A 19,550-nucleotide genomic window follows, 5' to 3' on the forward strand; every position below is an offset into this window, starting at 1 on the left:
GTAAAGAGGCTTCGGGCGGGGAATTTTGGGGGGGGGGGTAGGGATTTTTGGAGGCAGCCGTGAGGTAAATGGGCTTTTAGGGCAGTAACGACGCTCCTAAGGGGCAAATTGGGGGGATAAAGAAGCCTTTGGGGAGGTAGTTTTGGGGATAAATAGGCTTTTAGGGAGCAGATTTTGGGGTGAGGAGCCTTTTTGGGGGTAAAAAGGCTTCTAAGGGGCAAATTTGAGGGGCAAAGAGGCTTTTAGGGGACGTTTTGGGGGCGAAGAGGCTTTTGGAGGGACTTTTGGGGGCGTTTTGAGGGGCTGAGGCCTTTGGGGGGGGCAGATTTGGGGCGAATCGACCTTGGGGGGGGGGGCGGATTTGGGGGGCAGTGCCACCCCCACCCCCCCAATCCCTCAGAAATGGGGTAAAAAACCCCCCGAAAAGGGGCCCTTGGGGTTTTTTGGGGGGGTCGTTGCTCCGTCCGTCCTTCCTGGGGGGCCCCCCTGGGACCCTCCCCCCGCTTCCAGCTCTCCCTGACTCGGCAATTCCCGGGATTTCACCCCAAATTCCCGGGATTTCACCTCCAATTCCCGGGATTTCACCCCAAATTCCCGGGATTTCACCCCAAATTTCCCGGGATTTCACCCCCAAATTCCCGGGATTTCACCCCAAATTCCCGGGATTTCACCTCCAATTCCCAGGATTTCACCCCAAATTCCCGGGATTTCACCCCAAATTCCCGGGATTTCACCCCAATTCCCAGGATTTCACCCCAAATTCCCGGGATTTCACCTCCAATTCCCAGGATTTCACCCCAAATTCCCGGGATTTCACCCCAAATTCCCGGGATTTCACCCCAAATTCCTGGGATTTCACCCCAAATTTCCTGGGATTTCACCCCAAATTTCCTGGGATTTCACCCCAAATTTCCCGGGATTTCACCCCAAATTCCCGGGATTTCACCTCTAATTCCCAGGATTTCACCCCAAATTCCCGGGATTTCACCTCCAATTCCCAGGATTTCACCTCCAATTCCCGGGATTTCACCCCAAATTCCCGGGATTTCACCCCAAATTCCTGGGATTTCACCCCAAATTCCCGGGATTTCACCTCTAATTCCCAGGATTTCACCCCAAATTCCCGGGATTTCACCTCTAATTCCCAGGATTTCACCCCAAATTCCCGGGATTTCACCCCAAATTCCCAGGATTTCACCCCAAATTCCCGGGATTTCACCCCAAATTCCCGGGATTTCACCCCAAATTCCCGGGATTTCACCTCCAATTCCCAGGATTTCACCCCAAATTCCCGGGATTTCACCCCAAATTCCTGGGATTTCACCCCAAATTCCCGGGATTTCACCTCCAATTCCCGGGATTTCACCCCAAATTCCCGGGATTTCACCTCCAATTCCCAGGATTTCACCCCAAATTCCCGGGATTTCACCCCAAATTTCCTGGGATTTCACCCCAAATTCCCAGGATTTCACCTCTAATTCCCAGGATTTCACCCCAAATTCCCAGGATTTCACCTCCAATTCCCAGGATTTCACCCCAAATTCCCGGGATTTCACCTCCAATTCCCAGGATTTCACCCCAAATTCCTGGGATTTCACCCCAAATTTCCCGGGATTTCACCCCAAATTTCCTGGGATTTCACCCCAAATTCCCAGGATTTCACCTCCAATTCCCGGGATTTCACCCCAAATTCCCTGGGATTTCACCCCAAATTCCCGGGATTTCACCCCAAATTCCCAGGATTTCACCCCAAATTCCCGGGATTTCACCCCAAATTCCTGGGATTTCACCCCAAATTCCCAGGATTTCACCCCAAATTCCTGGGATTTCACCCCAAATTCCCGGGATTTCACCTCCAATTCCCGGGATTTCACCCCAAATTCCTGGGATTTCACCCCAAATTTCCTGGGATTTCACCCCAAATTCCTGGGATTTCACCCCAAATTCCCGGGATTTCACCTCTAATTCCCGGGATTTCACCCCAAATTCCTGGGATTTCACCCCAAATTTCCTGGGATTTCACCCCAAATTTCCCGGGATTTCACCCCAAATTCCCAGGATTTCACCCCAAATTCCCGGGATTTCACCTCCAATTCCCGGGATTTCACCCCAAATTCCCGGGATTTCACCCCAAATTCCCGGGATTTCACCCCAAAATTCCCGGGATTTCACCCCAAATTCCTGGGATTTCACCCCAAATTCCCGGGATTTCACCTCCAATTCCCGGGATTTCACCCCAAATTCCCGGGATTTCACCTCCAATTCCCAGGATTTCACCCCAAATTCCCGGGATTTCACCCCAAATTTCCTGGGATTTCACCCCAAATTCCTGGGATTTCACCCCAAATTTCCTGGGATTTCACCCCAAATTCCCGGGATTTCACCCCAAATTTCCCGGGATTTCACCCCAAATTTCCTGGGATTTCACCCCAAATTCCCGGGATTTCACCTCCAATTCCCGGGATTTCACCCCAAATTCCCTGGGATTTCACCCCAAATTCCCGGGATTTCACCCCAAATTCCCAGGATTTCACCCCAAATTCCCGGGATTTCACCCCAAATTCCTGGGATTTCACCCCAAATTCCCGGGATTTCACCTCCAATTCCCGGGATTTCACCCCAAATTCCTGGGATTTCACCCCAAATTTCCTGGGATTTCACCCCAAATTTCCCGGGATTTCACCCCAAATTCCCAGGATTTCACCCCAAATTCCCGGGATTTCACCTCCAATTCCCAGGATTTCACCCCAAATTCCCGGGATTTCACCCCAAATTCCCGGGATTTCACCCCAAATTCCCGGGATTTCACCCCAAATTCCTGGGATTTCACCCCAAATTCCCGGGATTTCACCTCCAATTCCCGGGATTTCACCCCAAATTCCCGGGATTTCACCTCCAATTCCCAGGATTTCACCCCAAATTCCCGGGATTTCACCCCAAATTCCCGGGATTTCACCTCCAATTCCCAGGATTTCACCCCAAATTTCCCGGGATTTCACCCCAAATTCCCAGGATTTCACCCCAAATTCCCGGGATTTCACCTCCAATTCCCAGGATTTCACCCCAAATTCCCGGGATTTCACCCCAAATTCCCGGGATTTCACCCCAAATTCCTGGGATTTCACCCCAAATTCCCGGGATTTCACCTCCAATTCCCAGGATTTCACCCCAAATTCCTGGGATTTCACCCCAAATTCCCGGGATTTCACCTCCAATTCCCGGGATTTCACCCCAAATTCCTGGGATTTCACCCCAAATTCCCGGGATTTCACCCCAAATTTCCCGGGATTTCACCCCAAATTCCCGGGATTTCACCCCAAATTCCCGGGATTTCACCCCAAATTCCCGGGATTTCACCTCTAATTCCCAGGATTTCACCCCAAATTCCTGGGATTTCACCCCAAATTTCCCGGGATTTCACCCCAAATTCCTGGGATTTCACCCCAAATTCCTGGGATTTCACCCCAAATTCCCAGGATTTCACCCCAAATTCCCAGGATTTCACCGCAGTTTTCACCCCTGGGCGCCTCAAAACCCCAAAATATTGGGGGTTCTCCCCAAAATGTTGTGTCTTCCCCCTAAAATGTTGTGGTTTCCCCCTGAAATGTTGTGTTTTCCCTCAAAAATGTGGCATTTTCTCCCCCAGACTTGGTGTTTTCCCCCCAAAACTTGGCGTTTCCTCCCCAAAATGTTGTGTTTTCCCCCCAAAACTGGGTGTTTTCCCCCCGGATCCCTCCTGGGGAGGGGTCTCACCCGCCTTCTCCCGGGGTGGGGGGGTTTGGAGAACAATCCCTGCGCCGATTCCCGCCCCAAACTGTGCCCGGGGTGGGGGGAAATGGGGCAAAACCCCTCCAGTTTGGGCAAAACTGGGCTTTTCGGGGGGGTTTGCGACGTGACCTCCCCCCGAAAAGGGGGGGCTGGGAAACCCCGAGCCCCAAAACCCCCCGAAATTTGGGGTAAGACCCTGTGGAAAAGGGTCCTCAGAGTCCAGCTGGGGGGGGGTGGGGGTCCCCTGGTGATTCTGGGGGGGTTTGGGGGTCCCCTGGTGATTCTGGGGGGGTTTGGGGGTCCCCTGGTGATTCTGAGGGGGTTTGGGGGTCCCCTGGTGATTCTGGGGGGGTTTGGGGGTCCCCTGGTGATTCTGAGGGGGTTTGGGGGTCCCCCGGTGATTTTGGGGGGGTTTGGGGGTGCCCCGGTGATTTTGGGGGGGGTTGGAGGTGCCTTGGTGATTTTGGGGGGTTTGGGGGTCCCCCGGTGATTTTGGGGGGGGTTTGGGGGTCCCCTGGTGATTTTGGGGGGGTTTGGGGGTGCCTCGGTAATTCTGGGGGGGTTTGGGTGTGCCTCGGTAATTCTGGGGGGGTTTGGGGGTCCCCCGGTGATTTTGGGGGGGGTTTGGGGGTCCCCCGGTGATTCTGGGGGGTTTGGGGGTCCCCTGGTGATTCTGGGGGGGTTTGGGGGTCCCCCGGTGATTTTGGGGGGGTTTGGGGGTCCCCCGGTGATTTTGGGGGGGGTTGGGGGTGCCGTGGTGATTTTGGGGGGGGTTGGAGGTGCCTTGGTGATTTTGGGGGGGTTTGGGGGTCCCCTGGTGATTCTGAGGGGGTTTAGGGGTGCCGTGGTGATTTTGGGGGGGTTTGGGGGTCCCCTGGTGATTTTGGGGGGGTTTGGGGGTGCCCTGGTGATTCTGAGAGGGTTTGGGGGTACCTTGGTAATTCTGGGGGGTTTTGGGGGTCCCCCGGTGATTTTGGGGGGGGTTTGGGGGTCCCCTGGTGATTTTGGGGGGGTTTGGGGGTCCCCCGGTGATTCTGGGGGGGTTTGGGGGTCTCTGAGCTCTCACCCTCTGTGTTCTCTTGCAGATCCCCCCACTTCTTCCTCCTCCTCTTCTTCCTTCTCTTCTTCCTCCTCCTCTTCCTCCTCCCAGCCCGTTTCTCTCTTTGCGGCTTCACCAGGCAAGTCTTTCCCCCCCCCCCCAAAAAAACCATCCCTGAGCCAATTTAGGGGTCCCTGAGCCAATCTGGGGGGTCCCTGTGCCAATTTAGGGGTCCCTGAGCCAATTTAGGGGCCCCTGAGCCAATTTGGGGGGGCCCTGAGCCAATTTGGGGACCCCTGAGCCAATCTGGGGGTTCCTGAGCCAATTTGGGGGGTCCCTGAGCCAATTTGGGGGGTCCCTGAGCCAATTTGGGGGTCCCTGAGCCAATTTAGGGGTCCCTGAGCCAATTTGGGGGTCCCTGAGCCAACTTTGGGCCCTCGATGCCCCCCGGGTGTTGAGGGAGGGGGTTACCCCCCCAACCCCTCCCGATTTTGGGGGGTTTCAGCCCATTTTGGGGGGGGTCGAGCCCCCTGAAATGGCTTTGGGGGGGGATTAAATTAAGAAAAATCGAGTTTTTTTTCTTTTTCTCTTCTTTTGCTGCTTTTTAACTCATTTTTTTCTCTGTTTTGGGGGTCAGACCCCCCCCTCCCCCTCCCGGCTTTGCCCCCCCCGGCTGTGCCCCCCCCCCCCAAATGCCCCTCCCCCGCTTTGCACGGCCCCCCCTCCCCCCCCCCCCCCGCTGCTGCTGCTGCTCCAGGAGAAAAATCGTCGTTTCTGGTGGTTTGGCCTCAAAAAAAAAACCCTCCCCCCCCCCACCCTGACCCGCCTGCGCCGCCCTCGGGGGCTTGGGGAGACCCCCCGGGGGGAAACGGGGGGGAGGGACCCCAAAATCCACCCCCCCAGCACTGGGATCCTCGGGGGGGGGGGGGGAATTCAGGCCCCAAATGGGGGGGTTGGCCCCAAAATTAGAGGATTTAGCCCCAAAATTAGAGGATTTAGCCCCAAAATTAGAGGGTTTAGCCCCAAAATTAGAGGATTTAGCCCCCAAATTAGAGTTTGGCCCCAAAATTAGAGGGTTTGGCCCCAAAATTAGAGGATTTAGCCCCAAAATTAGAGGGTTTGGCCCCAAAATTAGAGGATTTAGCCCCAAAATTAGAGGGTTTGGCCCCAAAATTAGAGGATTTAGCCCCAAAATTAGAGGGTTTGGCCCCAAAATTAGAGGATTTAGCCCCCAAATTAGAGTTTGGCCCAAAAATTAGAGGGTTTGGCCCCAAAATTAGAGGATTTAGCCCCAAAATTAGAGGGTTTGGCCCCAAAATTAGAGGATTTAGCCCCAAAATTAGAGGATTTAGCCCCAAAATTAGAGGATTTAGCCCCCAAATTAGAGTTTGGCCCCAAAATTAGAGGGTTTGGCCCCAAAATTAGAGGATTTAGCCCCAAAATTAGAGGATTTAGCCCCAAAATTAGAGGGTTTGGCCCCAAAATTAGAGGATTTAGCCCCAAAATTAGAGGATTTAGCCCCAAAATTAGAGGGTTTAGCCCCAAAATTAGAGGGTTTAGCTCCAAAATGAGAGGTTTTAGCCCCAAAGTTAGTGGGGTTAGCCCCAATTTGGGGTCCCCAGCAGGACCCCTCCCCAGTTTCCTGGCCCCACAGCTGCAGGTTTTGGGGTGTCCTGCCTCCCCCCCCCCCCAATCCTCACTCTGGACCCAAAATGAGGAGTTTCAGCCTCAAAACAAGTGTTTTCGGTCCCAAAATAAGTCGTTTTGGCCCCAAAATGTTTTTTTTTTGGCCCCAAATCGAGGTCCCCTCCAGGCCCCCCCAATTTCTCGGCCCCCAACCTGCGAGTTCGACCCCAACCCTGGGGGGGTTTAGCCCCAAAATCTGCAGTTTTCACCAACCCCTGGGTGGTTTCAGCCCCAAAATGAGCGTTTTTAGCCCCAGACTGACATTCCCCCCCTCCCCCCAGGATTTAGGGGTGGATTTGGGGGGTGGGGGGGCCTCTGGTGCCGCCGTGGGTCCTGCTCGACCCCCCCTGCATGGCTGGACTGGGGGGGACACCCCAAAACTGCTGGGGGGGGGGGCAGGAGGGACCCCAAAACCCTGCATGGCTGTGCTGGGGGGGGGAACCCCCAAAACTGCTGGGAGGAGACCCCAAAACTGCTGGGGGGGGGACACAGGAGGGACCCCAAAACCCTGCATGGCTGTGCTGGGGGGGGAAACACCCCAAAACTGCTTGGGGGGGGCACAAGGGGGACCCCAAAATACCTTCTGGAGTGCACACACACACCCCCCTCACATGGCCAGAGTGGGGGAACCCCCAAAATGCTGCGAGGGGGGGGGACAGGAGGGACCCCCAAAATGCCTCATCACCTGCAGGGCCCCCCCTGAATGGGGGAGACCCCCAAAGCTTTGGGGGGAGGGCACAGGGGGGACCCCAAATTACGGGGGTGCAGTGGGTGCATGGAACCCCTCAGGGAGGGACACGGGACCCCAAAATGATGGGAGGGACCCCAAACTACCACAGGGGTGTAGTGGGTGCATGAACCCCCCAAGGAGGGGACTTGGGACCCCAAAATGATGGGGGGGACCCCAAATCACTGTGGGGGTGCAATGAGTGCATGGACCCCCCAGGGAGGGGACTTGGGACCCCAAAAATGATGGGAGGGACCCCAAACTGCCGTGGGGGTGCAGTGGGTGCATGGACCCCCCAGGGAGGGGACCTGGGACCCCCAAAACGATGGGGGGGTGCAGTGGGTGTACAGCTCCCTCAGGGAGGGGACTTGGGACCCCAAAATGATGAGAGGGACCCCAAAATACCGCGGGGGTGCAGTGGGTGCATGAACCCCCCCCCGGACGGGACCTGGGACCCCCAAACCGCCGTGGGGGTGCAGTGGGTGCATGGACCCCCCAGGGAGGGGACACAGGACCCCAAAATGATGGGGGGGGTGCAGTGGGTGTGCAGACCCCCTCGGGAGGGGACACGGGACCCCAAAACGATGGGGGGGTGCAGTGGGTGCATGGACCCCCCCCAGGGAGGGGACCTGGGACCCCCAAATCACAGAGGGGTTCAGGGGTGACCCCAAACTGGTGCGGGGGTGCAGTGGGTGTACAGACCCCCCGGGAGGGGACCTGGGACCCCCAAACTGGTGCGGGGGTGCAGTGGGTGCGCAGACCCCCCGGGGAGGGGACACGGGACCCCAAAACGATGGGGGGGGTCTCAGCAGGTTCTCATCCCCCCCCCCCCCCCCCCGCGGGCTGGTCTCGGGGGGCACACGGAGGGCAGGGGGGAGGGTCCCCCTGACCGTGTCCCCCTCCCGCAGCGGCCCCGGCCCCGCCCGGCCGGGGGGCGACCCCGGGGCTGCCCCCCCCGAGCCCCCCCGAGTCCCCGGAGTCTCCGTTCGAGGTGGTCCCCGACCGCGCCGCCTTCGACCGCGAGTTCGGCCCCGCGCTGGCGCAGATCCCCGAGGGCCGCGAGTGCCACTTCGGGCCCCCCCCGGCGGCCCGGGGGCTGGGGGGGGGGGGCGCTGCCCGGCGGGACCCCCGGCGGGACCCCCGGCGGGACCCCCGGGGGCAGGGCCCTGGGCCGGCCCCCGCCCGGCTCGGCCGCGGCGCTGGAGGAGGTGTCGCGGTGCGTGAGGGAGATGCACAGCTTCACCAGCGAGCTGCTCACCTGGGACCTGGTGGAGGGCAACGGCAGCGCCCACCTGGGCAACCTGGGCACCATGGGCAACCTGGGCACCGGGGACGGCCACCTGGGCACCGGGGATGGCAACCTGGGCGCTGCCAACGGCCACCTGGGCGTCGGGAATGGCCCCCCGGGCGCTGCCAAGGGCAACCTGGGCACCAGGAATGGCGACCTGGGCACCGCCAACGGCGACCTGGGCACTGGGAGTGGCCACCTGGGCACCGGCAGTGGTGACCCGGGCACCAAGAGCGCCGGAAGTGGCACCGGGAGCGGCGATACCGGCACCGGGAGCGGCGATGTTGGCGCTGGGAATGGTGGCACCGGCGCTGGGAAAGGAGGCGGCGGCGCCGGGAGCGACGGCCTTGGCATCGGGAACGGTGTCCTGGGCGTCGGGAGCGGCGACCTCGGCACTGGGAAGGGTGGCCTTGGCGCTGGGAGTGACGGCGGCGGCACTGGGAATGGCATCTCTGGCACTGGGAATGGCATCTCCGGCACTGGGAAGGGTGGCCTTGGCACTGGGAGCGACGTCCTGGGCATCGGGAGTGGCGCCGGTGGCACCGGTGTCGGCACTGGTGGCACTGGTGGCGGGAGCGGCGTCGCTGGGAACGGCGTCCCCGGTGTCCCTGGCGTTGGAGTTGGTGCCCCTGGCACTGGAATTGGTGTCCCTGGCACTGGAAGTGGCCTCAGCGGTGTCCCTGGCATCGGGAACGGCTTCGCTGGAGGTGGCCCTGCTGGCCCTGGTGGCCCCGGTGGCCCCGGTGGCCCCGGGCCGGGTGTCCCCGGTGTCCCCCCCGGTGCCGACGGCGACAGCTCCGGCGACTCCGACAGCACCGTCATCGAGGAGGGGCCGGGAGAGGCCCCCCCAGAGGCCCCCCCGGAGCCCCCCCGGCCCCGCGGGGCCCCCCCCGAGGCCCCCCCCGCCGGGGTGGGGGACTGGGAGCAGGAGCACCAGACCCTGCGGGCGCTGCGGGAGCTGGGGGGGCCCCCCGAGAGCCCCCCGGCCTGGGGCCTCCCCCGCCTGCCAGGTACAGCCCCAGAAAGGGCCTTGGGCACCCCAAAAAGGGCCTTGGGCACCCCAAAAAGGGCCTTGGGCACCCCAAAAAGGGCTTTTTTTTCACCCCAAAAAGGGCTTTTTTTCACCCCCAAAAGGCTTTTTTTTTTCCCTCCTAAAAGTTTTTTTTTTCCCCCATAAGGCTTTTTTTTTTCACCCCCAAAAGGCTTTTTTTTCCCCCCAAGAGTTTTTTTTTTCACCCCAAAAAGAGCTTTTTTTCCCCAAAAAGGCTTTTTTTTTCCCCCCTAAAAGGCTTTTTTATTTCCCTCCTAAGAGTTTTTTTTTCCCTCCCATAAGGCTTTTTTTTTTCACCCCCAGAAGGGCTTTTTTTTCACCCCCAAAAGGCTTTTTTTTCCCCCCTAAGAGTTTTTTTTTTTTCACCCCAAAAAGGGTTTTTTTTTCACCCCAAAAGGCTTTTTTTTTGCCCCCTAAAAGGCTTTTCTTTTCTCCCTAAAAGGCTTTTTTTTTACCCCCAAAAGGGCTTTTTTTTAACTCCTAAAAGGCTTTTTTTTTCACCCCAAAAAGGGCTTTTTTTTTCACCCCAAAAAGGGCTTTTTTTCCCCCCCAAAAGGCTTTTTTTTTCCCCCCCAAAAAGCTTTTTTTTCCCCCCTAAAAGTTTTTTTTTCCCCCCTAAAAGGCCTTTTTTTTCTCCCTAAAAGTTTTTTTTTCACCCCAAAAAGAGCTTTTTTTCCCCAAAAAAGGCTTTTTTTTTTCCCCCCTAAAAGGCTTTTTTATTTCCCTCCTAAGAGTTTTTTTTTCTCCCCCATAAGGCTTTTTTTTTTCACCCCCAGAAGGGCTTTTTTTTCACCCCCAAAAGGCTTTTTTTTCCCCCCTAAGAGTTTTTTTTTTTTCACCCCAAAAAGGGTTTTTTTTTCACCCCAAAAGGCTTTTTTTTTGCCCCCTAAAAGGCTTTTCTTTTCTCCCTAAAAGGCTTTTTTTTTACCCCCAAAAGGGCTTTTTTTTAACTCCTAAAAGGCTTTTTTTTTCACCCCAAAAAGGGTGCTTTTTTTCACCCCAAAAAGGGCTTTTTTTTTCACCCCAAAAAGGGCTTTTTTTCCCCCCCAAAAGGCTTTTTTTTTCCCCCCCAAAAAGCTTTTTTTTCCCCCCTAAAAGTTTTTTTTCCCCCCTAAAAGGCCTTTTTTTTCCCCCTAAAAGTTTTTTTTTCACCCCAAAAAGCTTTTTTTCCCCAAAAAAGGCTTTTTTTTTCCCCCCAAAAGGCTTTTTTTTTCCTTCCTAAAAGTTTTTTTTTTCTCCATAAGGCTTTTTTTTTTCACCCCCAGAAGGGCTGTTTTTTCACCCCCAAAAAGCTTTTTTCCCCCCCCTAAGAGTTTTTTTTTTACCCCAGAAAGTGCTTTTTTTCCCCAAAAAAGACTTTTTTTTCTCCCCTAAAAGACTTTTTTTCCCCCTAAAAGTTTTTTTTTCACCCCAAAAAGAGCTTTTTTTCCCCAAAAAAGGCTTTTTTTTCCCCCCTAAAAGTTTTTTTTTTCACCCCAAAAAGGGCTTTTTTTCACCCCAAAAAGGGCTCTTTTTTTCACTCCAAAAGGCTTTTTTTTCACCCCAAAAAGGACTTTTTTTTAACCCCTAAAAGGCTTTTTTTCACCCCAAAAAGGGCTTTTTTTCCCCAAAAAGGGCTTTTTTTTAACCTCTAAAAGGCTTTTTTTTCACCCCAAAAAGGACTTTTTTTTCACCCCTAAAAGGCTTTTTTTCACCCCAAAAAGGGCTTTTTTTTCGCCCCAAAACGCCGCCGAAAACATTCGGGGGGGAGGGGGAGCTGTGATTGACCCCCCAAAAAGGGGGTGGGGGGGGGAAGAGGAATTAAAGGTGGGACCCCACCCCGAAATTCCGGAGGGGGGGAGCCCAGGGAGTGCCTTGTTTTGGGGTAAAAATGGGGGATTTGGGGCAAAACCCGTCATGCTGTGGGGGGGTAATTAACCCCCCGAAAAAGGGAAGGGCAAGAAGTGAGGGGGGGGGCACAAAAAGGGGGAGACCCCCCCCAAAATGCTGCTGGGGGGGAGGGGACCCCTGTGTCTGCCTGAGTTTGGGGTGAAAAGGGGGGGTCTGGGGGTTCTAAAAGGGGGATTTGGGGCAAAAAAGGGGGGATTTGGGGCCAAACCCGCCGCTGTAGTGGGGAGGGTCGTTCACACCCGAAAAGGGGGGACCCCACCCCAAAATGGTGCCTGGGGGGGGGGGGGAGCCCCAGGTCTGCCTTCGTTTGGGGGAAATCAAGGGGGTTTGGGGTAAAAAAGGGGGATTTGGGGCAAAACCCGCCCTCACAGCTTGGGGGGGTAATTAATGCCTGATTTTTACTGGGGGGAGGGTAATTAAGGTCCATTTATAGTGGAGAAGATTAATTAAAACCCATTTTTGACGGGAGGTTAATTAGAGTCTACTTTAATAAGAGCAGGCTAATTAAGGGCCTTTTTAACTTAGGGGGGTTAATTAAGACCCAATTTTACTCGGGGGGGTGTGTTAATTAAGGCTCAATTTTATGTTGGGGAGTTGTTAATTAAGGCCCATTTTTACTTGGGGGTAGGATTAATTAGAACCTATTTGTAAGGGGGGCTAATGAAGGTCTGTTTTTAATGGGGAGGGGAGATGATCAGCCCCACTTTTAACGAGGGGGGTTAATTAGTGCCACAGGAATGAGTAATGGGGGAAGGTGACCTCGCTCTCAGTCGGCCCCAAAAATGTCACCAGTCCCCACTCGATGAGGGGGTGGGGACACCAAGGGTGCCCCCAGTGACCCCTGACCTGTGTGTGTGACCAGTGACCCCTGACCTGTGTGTGTGACCCCAGTGACCCCTGTCCTGTGTGTGTCCCCTCAGTGACCCCTGTCCTGTGTGTGTGACCCCAGTGACCCCTGTCCTGTGTGTGTGACCCCAGTGACCCCTGTCCTGTGTGTCCCCTCAGTGACCCCTGACCTGTGTGTGTGACCAGTGACCCCTGACCTGTGTGTGTGACCCCAGTGACCCCTGTCCTTTATGTCCCTGTTCCGTGTCCCCCCCAGTGACCCCTCTGTGTCTCCAGTGACCCCTGTCCTGTGTGTGACCCCTGTCCTGTGTGTGTGACCCCAGTGACCCCTGTCCTGTGTGTGTGACCCGTGTCCTGTGTGTGACCCCTGTCCTGTGTGTGTGACCCCAGTGACCCCTGTCCTGTGTGTGTGTGACCCCTGTCCTGTGTGTGTGACCCCAGTGACCCCTGTCCTGTGTGTGTGTAACCCCAGTGACCCCTGTTCTGTGTGTGTGACCCCTGTCCTGTGTGCGTGACCCCTGTCCTGTGTGTGTGACCCCAGTGACCCCTGTCCTGTGTGTGACCCCAGTGACCCCTGTCCTGTGTGTGTGTAACCCCAGTGACCCCTGTCCTGTGTGTGACCCCTACCCTGTGTGTGTGTGCCCCCTGTGACCTCTCCGTGTCCCCGCAGTGACCCCTGTCCCGTGTGTCCCCACTCCATGCCCCCTGTGACCCCTGTCCCGTGTGTCCCCTTTCCATGCCCCCCGTGACCTCTCCGTGTCCCCCCAGTGACCCCTGTCCTGTGCGTGATCCCTGTCCTGTGTGTGACCCCAGTCCTGTGCCCCCCGTGACCTCTCCATGTCCCCGCAGTGACCCCTGTCCTGTGTGTGTGACCCCTGTCCTGTGTGTGTGACCCCAGTGACCCCTGTCCTGTGTGTGTGACCCCTGTCCTGTGTGTGACCCCTGTCCTGTGTGTGTGACCCCTGTCCTGTGTGTGACCCCAGTGACCCCTGTCCTGTGTGTGTGTGACCCCTGTCCTGTGTGTGACCCCAGTGACCCCTGTCCTGTGTGTGACCCCTGTGCTGTGCCCCCGTGACCTGTCGGTGTCCCCGCAGTGCGGGAGCTGCTGCTGTGGCGGGACGTGCGGCGGAGCGCGGTGGCCTTCGTGGCCAGCCTGGTGCTGCTGCTGTCGCTGGCCACGCTCAGCGCGGTCACCGTGGTGGCCCACGTGGCCCTGGCCCTGCTCTGCGTCACCATCAGCCTGCGCGTCTACCGGGCCGTGGTGCAGGCGCTGCAGAAATCCCACGAGGGACACCCCTTCAGGTGGGGCTGGGGGGGCTTTGGGGTCACCCTGCCCCGGGGTTGGGGGGTTTGGGGTCACCCTGCCTTGGGGTTGGGGGGTTTGGGGTCATCCTGCCTCGGGTTTGGGGGGTTTGGAGTCATCCTGCCCCGGGGTTGGGGGGTTTGGGGTCATCCTGCCTTGGGTTTGGGGTCACCCTGCCCCAGGGTTGGGGGGTTTGGGGTCACCCTGCCTGGGGTTTGGGGGGTTTGGGGTCACCCTGCCCCGGGGTTGGGGGGTTTGGGGTCACCCCGCCCCGGGTTTGGGGGGTTCGGGGTCACCCTGCCTCAGGGTTGGGGGGTTCGGGGCCACCCCGCCCCGGGTTTGGGGTCATCCTGCCTCGGGTTTGGGGGGTTTGGAGTCATCCTGCCCCGGGGTTGGGGGGTTTGGGGTCACCCTGCTCCGGGTTTGGGGGGTTTGGGGTCATCCTGCCTTGGGTTTGGGGTCACCCTGCCCCAGGGTTGGGGGGTTTGGGGTCACCCTGCCCCAGGGTTGGGGGGTTTGGGGTCACCCTGCTCCGGGTTTGGGGGGTTTGGGGTCACCCCACCCCGGGTTTGGGGTCATCCTGCCTCGGGTTTTGGGGGTTTGGGGTCACCCCACCCCGGGTTTGGGGGGTTTGGGGTCATCCTGCTTCGGGTTTTGGGGGTTTGGGGTCACCCTGCCTGGAGTTTGGGGTCACCCTGCTCTGGGTTTGGGGGCTTTGGTGTCACTCTGCCCCCGGTTTGGGGGGTTTGGGGTCACCTGGACCCGGGTGTGACATTGTCCCCGAGACCTTTGGGATTTGGAGCATAGAGGTGGATTTTAGGGTACAGGTGGATTTTGGGGCACAGAGACAGATTTTTGGGTTCAGGAGGGGTTGCAGGAGGATTTTGGGGTTCAGGGGGGTCCTGGGGTGCCCCTGACGTGTCCCCCTGCCCTGCCCAGGGCGTACCTGGACCTGGACGTGACGCTGTCCCCCGAGACCTTCAGGGTTTGGGATACAGGTGGATTTTGGGGCACTGAGACAGATTTTTGGGTTCAGGAGGGGTTGCAGGAGGATTCTGGGGTTCAGGGCAGATTTGGGGGGGTCCTGGGGTGCCCCTGACGTGTCCCCCTGCCCTGCCCAGGGCGTACCTGGACCCGGACATGACGCTGTCCCCCGAGACCTTCAGGGTTTGGGATACAGGTGGATTTTGGGGCACTGAGACAGATTTTTGGGTTCAGGGGGGGTTGCAGGAGGATTCTGGGGTTCAGGGCAGATTTGGGGGGGTCCTGGGGTGCCCCTGACGTGTCCCCATGCCCTGCCCAGGGCGTACCTGGACCTGGACGTGACGCTGTCCCCCGAGCGGTTCCAGGCCCAGGTGGCGGCCGTGGCCCAGCACGTGAACCGGGCGCTGCGGCTGCTGCTCCGCCTCTTCCTCGTCGAGGACCTGGTGGATTCCCTGGAGGTTTGGACCCCCCCCCGCCCTCCTCATCCTCCCCACGGCCCCCCAGAACCCTCTGAGACCCCCCCAAAACGCTGCTCTTGCCCCCCCTTTCCCCCCCCAGCTCGCCCTGACCATGTGGCTGCTGACCTACGTGGGCGCCGTGTTCAACGGCATCACCCTCCTCATCCTCGGTGAGAAACGGGCTCTGACCCCCTTCCCCCCCCCAAAACGACCCCCCACGTTGTGCATTTGTGGGGGGGGGACCCCCAAAATCAGCACCGGGGGGGGGTTTTGCCCCCCAAATAACTCTGAGCCCCCCCTTTCCCCCCCAGCCGACCTGTTGGCCTTCAGCCTCCCGCCCCTCTACGAGAAGTACAAGGTGAGCCCAGGGGGAGGGAACCCCCCCAAAATGGACGGGGACACCCCCAAAACACGGCGGGGACCCCAAAAAGAAGGGGGGCACCCCCAGGAATGGGGGGGGCACCCCTTGAACCCCCCCTTTGCCCCCCCCCAGGTGCAGATCGATCACTCCGTGGGCATCGCCCGCAGCCAGACCAAGGACCTCGTGGCCAAGTGAGTGCCTGGGCCCCCCCAAATCGTGCCCCTCCCAAAAATCCTGGGCCCCCCCCATCATTCAGAACCCCCTCATGTCTCTGTGACCCCCCCATGTGTCTGGGCTTCCCCCCCAATCACCCTCCCGAGCCCCCCAAACCCTGTCCCCTCTCTCCGTAGGATCCAGGCGAAGCTCCCGTGTCTGGCCAAGAAGAAACCGGAATAAATTCCCCGGGGGGGGGGGAATTTTGGGGTGCCCGGTGGTGCCCCCCCCACTCTGAGCTCATCTGCCCCCCCCCGAGCTCATCCCCCCCCCCCAAATTCCACCCCCACCCCCCCAAGCTCGTGCTCCCCCCCCATCTCACAGTGGCGTCCGTCTGTCCCCCCCCCCAGCCTTGGGGTTCCTGGGGGGGCTGCACCCCAAATCCCCCCCCGGGGGGGTCCCCAAAACCCCCCGGGGGGGATCCCCCCTCCCCCAGCTCGTTTCTTCCCCCCGCCCATTTTATTTTTTTAACGTAAATTGAGGTGAAATGTCTGTAACTGCTGTAAATGGGGGGGAGAGGGGGGGACTCAGCCCCCTCCCACAGCCCCCCCCGAACCGCACTGCGACCCCCGAGTCCCCCCCTGGCCCCCCCGGCTCTGCTGGGGGGGTGGGAAATGGGGGGACCCCTCCCCAAATCCACCCGCGGGGACGTGGCATCAATAAAACACCGCGATGAGGCTCCGCCCCCGCTGTGCTGGCTCCCCAAAACAGCCCCAAAAATGGCCTCGGGACCCCCCCAGAGTGGCCCTGGGACCCCCCAGGTGTCCTTGGGACCCCCTCCAGAGTGTCACTCCCAAATGTCCTTTGGACCCCCCCCAAAATATCCCCCTAAAATGTCCCCCCAGATGTCCCTGTGACCCCCCCAAATGTCCTTGTGACCTTCTCAGAGTGTCCCCTCAAAATGTCTCTGTGACCTCCCCCCCCCCAAAATGTCCCCCCCCAAAATGTCCCCCCCCGTGTCCCTGTGACGCCCCCCAATGTCGTGTCCCCCCCCAGTGTCCCCCCATCACTCCCAGGGGTCTCCAGGGTGGGGTTTATTTGGGGGGTCCTGTACAAGGGGGGGGCATAAAAAAGAGGGGGCACACACACGTATAAATAGGGTGACATGGGGGGGTCACTGGGGGGGGACAGTGACACCGGGGGGGGGTCACTGGGGGGGGACAGTGACACCATGGAGGGAGGGGCCACCTCTGGGGGGCTCTGAGGGGGGGACATGGGGGGTCACTGCCGTCCCCACCCCCCCATGGGGTGTCCCCTGACCCCCCCCCCGGTGTCCCCATCCCGGGGGGGCTCAGGCGGTGCTGGTGGGGGGGGGTCCCGTGCCCCTGACCCCCCCCTCGGGCTCTTCCTCCTCCTCCTCAGGGGGGTGGGCCGGCGCTGTCACCCCGCTGTCACCTCGCTGTGCTGCTGGGCCTGGCACTGGGGGGGGGACACACACGGCCCCTGGGGTGGCCTCAGGTCCCCACAGCCCCCCCCCAAAATGTCCCCGTGTCCCCAGAGCCCCCCCCTCAGTGTCCACATGTCCCCAAACCTCTCAGAGTCCCCAAATGTCCCCATGTCCCCACACCCCCCCAGTGTCCCCACAGCCCCCCCCAGTGTCCATGTGTCCCCAAACCCCTCAGAGTCCCCAAATGTCCCCATGTCCCCACACCCCCCCAGTGTCCCCAGAGCCCCCCCTCAGTGTCCCCAAATGTCCCCATGTCCCCACAGCCCCACCCAGTGTCCACGTGTCCCCAAACCCCCGGTGTCCCCAAGTGCCAATGTCCCCACACCCCCCCAGTGTTCCCACAGCTCCCCCTCAGTGTCCCCAAGTGCCAGTGTCCCCACAGCCCCCCCAGTGTCCCCAAGCCCCTCAGTGTCCCCAGTGTCCACCCCCATGTCCCAGCATCACCGTTGTCCTCATGCCCCTCGTTGTCCGCAAATCTCCCTGGTGTCCCCAAATCTCCCGGCATGCCCAGTGTCCCCATGTCCCCATTACCTCCCCACAATGTCCCCGTTCCCCCCGGTGTCCCCCCCCCGTGTCCCCTGTGCCCCCTCACCCTGGCTGTCCCCACAGTGTCCCCTTGTCCCCCAGCTGTCCCCCCTCACCCTGGCTGTCCCCACAGTGTCCCCTTGTCCCCCAGCTGTCCCCTCTCACCAGGAGTGTCCCCGCTGTGTCCCCGCCGTTCCCGGGGTGTCACTTTGTCCCTGCCGTGTCCCCGCCGTGTCCGTTTGTCCCCGGGGTGTCCGCACTGTCCCCGCAGTGGCAGCTTGTCCCCAGGGTGTCCCCGTTGTCCCCCCTGGGCAGGGCTGTCCCCAGGGTGTCCCCTCTGGGCAGGGCTGTCCCCGGGGTGTCCCCTCTGGGCAGGGCTGTCCCCGGGGTGTCCCCGCTGTCCCCCCTGGGCAAGGCTGTCCCTGGGGTGTCCCCGCTGTCCCCTGTTGGCAGGGCTGTCCCCGGGGTGTCCCCCCCGGGCAGGGCTGTCCCTGGGATGTCCCCCCCGGGCAGGGCTGTCCCCGAGGTGTCCCCGCTGTCCCCTGTTGGCAGGGCTGTCCTTGGGGTGTCCCCCCCCGGGCAGGGCTGTCCCCAAAGTGTCCCCGCTGTCCCCCCCGGGCAGGGCTGTCCCTGGGGTGTCCCCGCTGTCCCCTGTTGGCAGGGCTGTCCTTGGGGTGTCCCCCCCGGGCAGGGCTGTCCCTGGGGTGTCCCCGTTGTCCCCTGTTGGCAGGGCTGTCCCCAAGGTGTCCCCCCCGGGCAGGGCTGTCCCCGAGGTGTCCCCCCCGGGCAGGGCTGTCCCTGGGGTGTCCCCGTTGTCCCCTGTTGGCAGGGCTGTCCCCAAGGTGTCCCCCCCGGGCAGGGCTGTCCCCCGGGGTGTCCCCCCCGGGCAGGGCTGTCCCCAAAGTGTCCCCGCTGTCCCCTGTTGGCAGGGCTGTCCCCGGGGTGTCCCCCCCGGGCAGGGCTGTCCCCAAAGTGTCCCCGCTGTCCCCTGTTGGCAGGGCTGTCCCCGGGGTGTCCCCCCCGGGCAGGGCTGTCCCCAAAGTGTCCCCGCTGTCCCCTGTTGGCAGGGCTGTCCCCGGGGTGTCCCCCCCGGGCAGGGCTGTCCCCGCTGTCCCCCCGGGGGGGCAGGGTGTCCGGGTGGCGGGCGAGCGCGTGGCGCCGGATGTCCCCGAGGTGCAGGGACGGGAGGGGACACGAGCACAGGAGGCACCGCAGGTGGCCCCGCTCCAGGTCCAGCAGCAGCTCCGCCCGCAGCCACCCCCCGGACGGGGTCACCGGGGACACCCCCCGGGGGGGACACCCCGGGGACACCCCCAGGGGGGGACACCCCGGGGACACCCCGCGGGGACGGCGGCGACGGGGACCCTGCGGGGAGGGGACAGAGGGGTCACGGAGGGGTGAGGGGGGCACCTGGGGGGGTTGGGGACATGTGGTATGGGGCAGGGACATTGGGGATGGCTTGGGGACATGTGGGATGGGGCAGGGACATTGGGGGCATTGGGGACACGTGGGATGGGGCAGGGACATTGGGGACAGCTTGGGGACATGTGGGATGGGACAGGGACATTGGGGATATGTGGGATGGGGCAGGGACCTTGGGGACATGTGGAATGGGACAGGGACATTGGGGACATGTGGGATGGGGCAGGGACCTTGGGGACATGGGGCTTGGGGACATGGTGGCACAGGACAAGGACATTGGGGACATGGGGCTCAGGGAGTCGGGGACATTGGGGACGGCTTGGGGACATGTGGGATGGGACAGGGACCTTGGGGACGGGGGTTTGGGCCATTGCGGACACTTTGGGGTGGGGGGCACTGGGGACATTCTGGGGGGACACTGGGATGGGGGGGCACATGGGGACACCTGGGGGTCAGGGGGGCGGGGACATGGGGACACCTGGGGAGGAACTGTCCAAAGGGGTGGGGCAATTAAAAAGGGGTGTGGTTTGGTCAGAGGGCGT

At 60.1% G+C, this 19,550-nt stretch overlaps 2 protein-coding genes across 6 annotated transcripts; both read left to right on the top strand.

Moving 5' to 3' along the window:
• The first annotated feature begins 8,131 nt into the window (after positions 1-8,131).
• On the top strand, positions 8,132-15,916 carry LOC127464450 (reticulon-3-like). Of its 2 annotated transcripts, XM_051774787.1 has the most exons (8): positions 8,658-9,360; positions 9,474-9,518; positions 13,390-13,597; positions 14,902-15,040; positions 15,141-15,210; positions 15,352-15,398; positions 15,534-15,592; positions 15,752-15,916. In XM_051774787.1, exons 1-8 carry the CDS (start codon positions 8,658-8,660, stop codon positions 15,795-15,797), a joined length of 1,317 nt encoding a protein of 438 aa, XP_051630747.1. In that variant the 3' UTR covers positions 15,798-15,916. The 2 variants fall into 2 exon arrangements, with proteins under 2 accessions (XP_051630746.1, XP_051630747.1); XM_051774786.1 differs by having other exon boundaries at positions 8,132-9,518.
• Positions 15,917-17,443: 1,527 nt separating this feature from the next.
• LOC127464449 (basic proline-rich protein-like) lies at positions 17,444-19,358 on the top strand. Of its 4 annotated transcripts, none has more exons than XM_051774781.1 (3): positions 17,444-18,112; positions 18,330-18,389; positions 18,429-19,358. In XM_051774781.1, the coding sequence occupies exons 1-3, from the start codon at positions 17,565-17,567 to the stop codon at positions 18,985-18,987; spliced, it is 1,167 nt and encodes a 388-aa protein (XP_051630741.1). In that variant the 5' UTR covers positions 17,444-17,564; the 3' UTR covers positions 18,988-19,358. The 4 variants fall into 4 exon arrangements, with proteins under 4 accessions (XP_051630741.1, XP_051630742.1, XP_051630743.1 ...); XM_051774782.1 differs by having other exon boundaries at positions 17,444-18,052; XM_051774783.1 differs by having other exon boundaries at positions 17,444-17,974.
• The last annotated feature ends 192 nt before the right edge of the window (positions 19,359-19,550 follow it).

Source organism: Manacus candei, unplaced genomic scaffold, assembly GCF_025592945.1.
Source record: "Manacus candei isolate 608988 ecotype Guabito, Panama unplaced genomic scaffold, ASM2559294v1 h1tg000224l, whole genome shotgun sequence".
NCBI classification, from domain to species: Eukaryota; Metazoa; Chordata; class Aves; order Passeriformes; family Pipridae; genus Manacus; species Manacus candei.